The sequence below is a fragment of the Bidens hawaiensis genome, unplaced genomic scaffold (assembly GCF_021521415.1).
Source record: "Bidens hawaiensis isolate Kalapana, Puna unplaced genomic scaffold, B.hawaiensis_p1.1 tig00028159_1, whole genome shotgun sequence".
In the NCBI taxonomy this organism is placed as follows: Eukaryota; Viridiplantae; Streptophyta; class Magnoliopsida; order Asterales; family Asteraceae; genus Bidens; species Bidens hawaiensis.
Window position 1 is genome coordinate 68442 of NW_027494582.1, and position 8316 is coordinate 76757.

The 8316-nt window shown below is 36.0% G+C and overlaps 1 protein-coding gene across 1 annotated transcript; it reads left to right on the forward strand.

Moving 5' to 3' along the window:
• The first annotated feature begins 2602 nt into the window (after window positions 1-2602).
• LOC143576442 (E3 ubiquitin-protein ligase UPL5-like) lies at window positions 2603-7892 on the forward strand. The gene is made up of 3 exons (XM_077060531.1): window positions 2603-4292; window positions 6832-7425; window positions 7558-7892. Exons 1-3 carry the CDS (start codon window positions 2603-2605, stop codon window positions 7818-7820), a joined length of 2547 nt encoding a protein of 848 aa, XP_076916646.1. The 3' UTR covers window positions 7821-7892.
• Window positions 7893-8316: the final 424 nt, after the last annotated feature.

Genomic DNA, 8316 nt, shown 5'->3' on the forward strand with positions numbered 1-8316 from the left:
ATTATTAATTTACTTACAATAAATAAAATTAAAATCTAAATATATAAATATTATAAATGAATAATATAAGACAACCCCGTAATACAGGGGATAAAAACTAATATATATATATATATATACTAGGATATAGCTCGTGTAATACACGGTGGTTAAAAAATGCAATAAAAAAGTTAAATTTAATAATAGACATAATATCATACCTTATGGATTCGTAAGATATAAATAATGATAAATAAAATTTTATAAATTATAAATATATAAAAACATAATTTAATACAACACTTAAAGTTATATTTGTAACCTTATTAGTAATTATATAAAGGGGTAATAGTAATAAAATTAAATAGCTTATTAGGTGTAAATTATAATTTTGGAAAATTGTTGAGATCGAATCCTATATGGATAGCTTAGTAAAATATCACGTGGAAACTATATATATGTATATATATAACTTTAGAAAAGAAAAGAAAAAAAAATAAAATAATGCATGTAATCTAAGAACCAACCTTTTTGTTTTAACCCAATTCATACCAAGTATAGTTTAGGCACATTTATAAAAATTAATCTTGATTAAAATAAGACCTTTAAAATTTATTTTTTGAAACCCATAAACATTTGACTAACGATAAAAAGAAAGCCACCACTAAGAACGATATATTAGAGATCATGTATTACAAGAGTTGATTGAGAGCGTTGCTTTTCAAAATATGATAGAACAGCTTCACAATTCGTTTAGGTGTTTTAGTTAGACCATTAAGAGGTCTGGTCGATTAAGAAGTACCCTCATATTCGGTCAGCATGTTTCTAAACTTATTAAAAGGTTTCTTACACCATTAAGATGTGTCTTTTAAGTGAACCAAACACACTCTATCTCTTAATGATTCAAACACAGCCTTTTAATAAAATCATTGAGGACTACCAAACAATCCTTAAACAATATATAAGTTATTGAATTTGTATTTTAAGGTATGTTTTTTTACATACCCAGGTCTTGATTTTTTTTTTCAAGGACGGCCATACTTGGATTCATATCCTGTAAGCTCCTTTAAACTCCTAGCATTCTCACATAATCCATTAAGTTAATGTTATAGCAGGAACATCCCTCAAAGAGCACATATGTGGTCTCGATTTCCTCAAAACTCTAATTTCTCCTCAAAATTGGGGGCGTTGTTCCCATTTTTCTTTAGGATCAAAACTCTGATATATTTTTTTTGCAAAGGAAAAACTGGTTGCTACACTCCGATTCCCTCAAACAACCCCCCCCCCCCCCCTCATGGTCGGATTGGGGGGGGGGGGGTGTTCAAAATTGACGCCAAATTTTCTCTGGCCCTTCACGGCTCCCACTTTGTGTCCTCTAATAATGTTTTTTTTACTAATATTGCTTTTTTACTTAGTTCATATATAGTATTTAATAGGATATCAGAGCTATATGGAATGAACAGAGTATATTTTAAAGGACAAGCAGGCTTCCTCTTAACAGTTTAACACTATTTATGAATATACTCTTTGTTTTTTTTCTTATGGCACAAGCCGATATCTGCATATTAGCTTGCCACGTATCATCACACGTGTTCTTTTCCTCGTTTCCATTTCAACACAAACAAATAGAGAAAAAAAAGCGATAAATCAAACATCTTCCACGTTCACCAAATCATCGACAACTGATGAAGATCTTCCGATTCACCACTGTCTCCGACACCCAACATCTCTCAGGTAATCACGTATTATTCCCCGGTTGTTTAGTTTTGTACTCATTATTATAGACACATATATTAGACCTCCCGGTGTGGGTCATAGAAGGTCCCGGTGGGTGGGCATGTGACACCCGTGAGCTAATTGGAACACCATGCCACCCCTGGTCACGCTTGACATGGTGCAAATGAGGTGGGTCACCCGAGTCATTCTCTTTTTCATCCAACTAGGTTTTTATCTAGGTTTTTTTATTATTATTATTATTAAACGAAAATGGTAGAGACTAGAAAATGATTTAACATGAAGTATAATATAGGTTAAGCGATGAGGTTGAATAATAAAATAAAGAAAAAACATATACAGCTATAAAAAATGTTAGAGAACTAGTTTTAACACATAGGGGATGTTTGGGATTCCTTATTTGCACCTCCTTATACCTTATATAAGGAGTTTTTCATAAGTTACTCAATCCTAACTTATGAAAAACTCCTTTTCTTTCTTTAAAAGATTTAATAAATTATATTATCCAAATATTATTTTAACTTACAAAAGTTACTAAGTTATAAGAAGGTAAAAATAAGGAAACTCAAACAGCCCCATAGGCTCGTGGGTTCTGCGACTTATTAATCGGAACCCGATCTCATCGTACGTCGGTTGTGTGAACCTCAACCGTCAAGTAAGGTTTTTATCGATATGTTTGATTTGGTATTCGCTCACATACATTTATTATTATTATTATTATTATTATTATTATTATTATTATTATTATTACTCTAAAAAGAAAATATAAAAGCCTCATTATTCTATTCTCTCTTTCTTTCCGTAAACCCACCCCCTCATCACCATCATTCACCCGTGGTCTGACGTAAACCCACACCACCACTTTCAACGACGTCTCCGATCACCGCCTATGAAACGCCACCTGGAAGACTCCGACTCCGATTCCTTCTTCAACGACCTAGACTTCACCCGAATCATGCGTAAACTCGACCCGAACCCAAACCCTAACCCCACCACCACCCCGAACCAACCCACTCGGCATCTCGACCACCCCGAACCCACTACTTCCACTTCCGGCTCATCTGACCCGGCCCGTATTCATTTCTTCGTCCGATTAATCTCCAACGGCAAAACCCTTGTCCTCAACGGCAAACCCACCGACAAAATTGAACTAATCCTCGAAAAGATACAATCGGTCACCGGAATTCCGATGATCGAGCAGCGGTTGATTTACCAAGGCCGGCAGCTTCAGTCGGAGTACACTTTAGCCGAATGTATGATCAAGAACGACGCCGGGTTGCATTTGGTCGGGAGGATGCGCAGCACGGAGCACCCGCAGGTATGGCATTTGGTTGATACTTTAGTATCCACCGTCTATCGGTTGTTGAAGGGGGAAACAGGGTTTATTTGTAAGCCGGTGGAAGCGGTGCTGATAGTGTTTTTAGACATGACTGCTAAGAAGGATATCCATGTTAATAATCTTGTGTCTCATTTGAACATATTTCAATCGTTGTGTGCGCCTTCGGCTTTGGTAATGCTCTATAGGTCGCCGAGTAAGTCTAATAAAGAGCTTGCGGAGAAGTCGATTAGGATGCTGTTGTCGTCGTTGAAGACCGGGTTGCAGAGGGTTTTGTATTCGCAGTGTGCGCCTGTGGCGTTGGAGTTTTGTAATTTGTTGAGGAGGTCGGGGGTTCGAGATGATCCGTTGTATAGTTTCTGTAGGAGTAGTTTGGGGTCGATGGTGGAGGATGTTAGGATCGGGAGAGGTTTGAGAAATCATGCTCCTTTTGCTAATAGGATGTATGTGGTTTCGTTTAAGGATGTTTTCCCGTTTGTGAGCGAGCTTGCGAGTAAGCTGACTGAGGGTTTGGATGTGAATCTCTCGCCGAATGAAGTTAGGGACTTTGCTGTATTTTTGAGGCCGGTAAAATCTGCGATTAAAGATCTTCCTGATTTTGAAGGGTGCATACCGGTTCCCATGATGTATAATCTCTCGTGTTATGATGATGAAGTAAAAGATCTGTTTTTGATCTTGTTTCAGCTGTTTGAGAAAATGAGGAGATGCCTTGAAAAGGTTAAATGCGAGATGGGAGTGAAGCGGAAAGAAGATGCTGATTGGGATCAGTATTTGGCTATCTTGAAGGAAACGCACGGTATTGCTAAGCTTTATCAAGGGGCGGAAGATGTGTTTTGGTCAAACATGAAGTTAGCCGACGTTTCGCTGCGGTATTTGATTGTTAGATATGCTAAAAGAGGTGAGGACTATAAATGGATTATTGGGCATAAGGATCTTTTGGACTTTGAATCTAGGAGACATTTGGTAATGTTGATGCTTCCTGAGTTGAAGCGTGAGGATGAAGAGCTTCATGAGATGCTTATTGATAGATCCCAGTTGTTATCTGAATCTTTTAACTATATTTCAAAGGCGAAACCTGAAAATCTTCGTGGTGGATTGTTTATGGAGTTTAATAACGAGGAAGCTACAGGACCTGGTGTGTTACGCGAATGGTTTTTTTTGGTGTGTCAAGAAATATTTAATCCTCAAAATGCTTTATTTATCGCATGCCCGAATGACCGTAGAAGATTTTTTCCTAATCCCGGTAAGTAGTGGTGTTATTCGGGTTATACTTTCGGGTTTCGGTTCCTCGAGTTCGAGAAATTCATTTTGGGTACTCATAATTGACCCTAATCTTCCCCGGGTTATTCGGGCTTTGGTTATTTGGGTTCGGGTTTTATGAGTATTTGACCTAAAAAACTTAAAGTAACATATATATGCTAAAATATATCATCTTCAAATTTTAACTTACATAAGTAAATGACAAACCACATAATCCAATTGAAAGAGTCTGAAGAACGGTTCGATTGATGGAATGAATATCCGGTCGACTGATAAACCGACCTTGAAAAACCAATCGTTTGATTGAATAAATGGTCATATATAATCTTTAGCAATGTTGTGAAACTCGGCCTAGGTAGCCGAGTACTCGGCGCCTAGGCGCTCCTCGGCACTTCACTGCACTGCTTTTCTTCTCCAAGGTCAAAAAACTAGGACTCGGACCTAGGCGGTCCAACTCGGACCTAGGCGGCTCTACTCGGCCTAGGCGGTCCAACTCGGTCTTAACAAAATTTTGACTTCTATCAAAAAAACCAATTTTTCTAAGAGTCGACCACTGTTTTTTTCCTTTTCACGCTAAGACGCAACTGAATTTCAGTTTTAAACTCGCAACCACCGTTGTTATCATTTGATTCGAAGTTCTAAACTCGCAAACCTCTTATTTAAGTTCGATTGAGGTACATCTTTCATCAATTGAGACATTTTCATCAATTGAGACATGCTCTTGAACTAATATGTTAGTATTATTAATTGTTTTTATATTTTGTAGAATATTTAGTAAACTTTTGATATTTGGTATATATATAATCCTGAAAACTTAATTTCTTTATAAAACACCATGTCCGAGTACTCCCCGAGTACACCCCGCCTAGACCGAGTACTCGCAACTCCCTGGTCGACCGCCCTGGAGCGCCTAGTGACTTTTGCAACCTTGATCTTTATAAGTAAAGAATGTTGGAATAGTAATCGATATAGATGGGGTTGGAATTGGAACGGAATAGGTGACTAGAAAGGAATTGGATAGGCAGCGATATTCATTGAATAGGATAAGGCAGGAGATATAATAATTGAATAGACTACTTAGTCAAACGGGTTTTATGGGTTTTTTTGAAACCCATTAAAAAGTACTCAGTGTTCGACTCGTATTAGTTCGGGTTGTACTCGGGTTCGTTAGATTCGGGTTAGGGTTTCATAAGTACGGGTACTTTCAAGTTCGGTTAATAGTTATTCGGTTCGGGTTTCAGGTTGCGGTTAAAAATGAAAGCCCTACTGGTAAGCTCTTTAAACATTTGATCCATTAACCATATGCATAAATCTTTTATTTTATTTGATACAAGTTACTATTGTGGTTTTTTTTTTTTAATAATTTTTATTTAGCCCTTTTACACTAGCTAAAAGAACAGTTTGTTTCAATTCCAATTCATTATTAACCGACTTATCTTTCTTTCATTGGGATTTAATAGGGGTGTAAACAAGCGGAGCCGAGCCTGAGCCCGCCTAAGCTCGAGCTCGGCTCGTTTTGAGCTTTCTTTCAAGAACTCGAGCTTGGCTCATGAGCTGTTTTTTCAAGCTTGAATCCAGCTTGTTTATTATATTTTAATTAATCTATATACATTTTAGTTAGTTTTTTTTATATATTTATAATTAAAACATATATATATATATATATATATATATATATATATATATATATATATATATTTGTAAGTTATTTTTTTATCATAGTTTTATATATACCAATAATAATTGTGTGTGTGTGTGTATAAAATTAGAAAAAATATATAAATAATAGGCTCGTTAGGGTCGCGAGCCAGTTTGAGCTCGATAAGTGAAGCTCGGGCTCGTTTATTGAACATGCTTACATTGAGGCCCGAGCTTGGCTCTTTTTTTTTTTAAATTAATTTATATACATTTTTCGTTATATATATGCATATATAATTAAATAAAGATTCTATGTATAACATATCATATATTTAGTGGTTATTTTCTTATATTTAGTGGTTATTTATACTAATAATAATTATATTTATATAAATATATATTATATAAAATGTATACGAAGGATAGGCTTGTTCAGGCTCACGAGCCAGCATGAGCTCGATCAGTTAAGCTTGGGTTCATTTATTAAACAAACATGTTTTAAGACTGTAGCTCATTTAAGCTAATCTAGGTTCGAGTGTTTTTAGTGAGCCGATGTGGAGTAGGTCACGAGCAGCTTGGCTTGTTTACACCCTTAGGGGTTGTTTGGCAACCTTGTGCTGAGCCATTAAGAGGCCTGATTGATTAATAGGTAGTCTTTGAATCGTTCAGCGGTTTTTAAAACTTACCCATTAAGAGGCTCCATGAACCATTAAGAGATGTCTATTAAATGAACCAGACATACTCTACCTCTTACTGATTTAGAGGTAGCCTCTTAATGGAATCATGAAGAGGTTACTAAACAGCCCCTTTGTTTGGAAGCATTTTTCTAAACATCTATTAATCTTATCTGATATATTCATGTATCTGTTTTTATATATTTGCAGCATCAAAGGTTGATCCGTTGCATCTAAGATACTTCAAGTTTGCAGGGAGGGTAATTGCGTTAGCATTAATGCACAAAGTACAAGTTGGCATAACGTTTGACCGCACATTTTTCTTGCAACTTGCTGGAACAGATATATCATTGGAAGATGTAAAAGATGCGGATCCATATTTCTACAATAGCTGCAAACAAATATTGGATATGGATCCGGGTATAGTAGATCAAGACGCACTCGGTCTAACATTTGTTCATGAAGTCGAAGAGTTAGGGTCTATGAAAGTTGTTGAGCTTTTTGCTAATGGTAAAAATGTTGTTGTGAATAGTAGAAACAGAAAGGAGTATGTTGACCTTCTTATTAAGCATCGGTTTGTTACATCTGTTGCCAAACAAGTGGCCAAATTCGCGAAGGGATTTGCAGATATTGTTGGTGACGAAAAGATTCAAAAATTGGTTTTTAATACCTTAGTGTTTGAGGATCATGATGGCATGTTACATGGCAGCGAGAATGTTATTTCTGTCGAAGATTGGAAGACCCATACTGAATATAATGGGTATAAAGAAACTGATCCTCAAATATCCTGGTTTTGGAAGGTATGTTTTATTATTATTATTATTATTATTATTATTATTATTATTATTATTATTATTATTATTATTATTATTATCAATTAATTATTATTATTATTATCAATTAATTATTATTATTGACGAAACTTTTTGTTAGCAGATTGTGGGGAAATGACAGGCGAGCGGCAAAAGGTTCTACTTTTCTTTTGGACCTCTTTGAAGCATTTACCTGTGGATGGTTTTGGTGGTTTAGCTTCAAAGCTTTATATTTACAAAACCAATGATTCGATCGAGCTTCTGCCTTCTTCTCACACATGCTTTTATAGAATATGTTTTCCTAAATACCCGTCAATGGCGGTGATGCGAGAACGGTTGAACATCATCACTCAAGATCATGTTGGGTGCAGCTTTGGAACGTGGTGATCGAAAAGTAGATATTTTGTGACATGGAACATGCCAAAAGTAGTTTTTAGTTGACTTGTGCAGGGGAATAAGGTGGGCTTATATTTATGTTTTTTGGTTTAGACAAGGTGAGAGTGCGGTGAGATACTAAGTTATGCTGTGTTCTTTAGTTGGTTATTGCTGTTTCTAATACCTGGATGGTGCAATTATGAGTAGGTATATATATAGATAAATATATATTATGAATGAAGATAGAAAATTATCATCTTTACTTATTTACTAGTGGTGGTTTGTAGACCGTTGAAATCTACTGAACCACACAAATTGAAGCAAGTTGTTGGTTTGAGATTCAAACGGTTTGGTTCATGATTTGACAGTTTTGATGGTTGTTTGGTTTGCCAGTTTTGTCTAGTTTGGATATTGGAACTGACCATGTAACTGTTTAGCTTCTATATTTATATATTTTTCTTGGCCAAACCTGTAGTTAGGAGATGTGCAAGTCAGGGCCGTCCCCGAC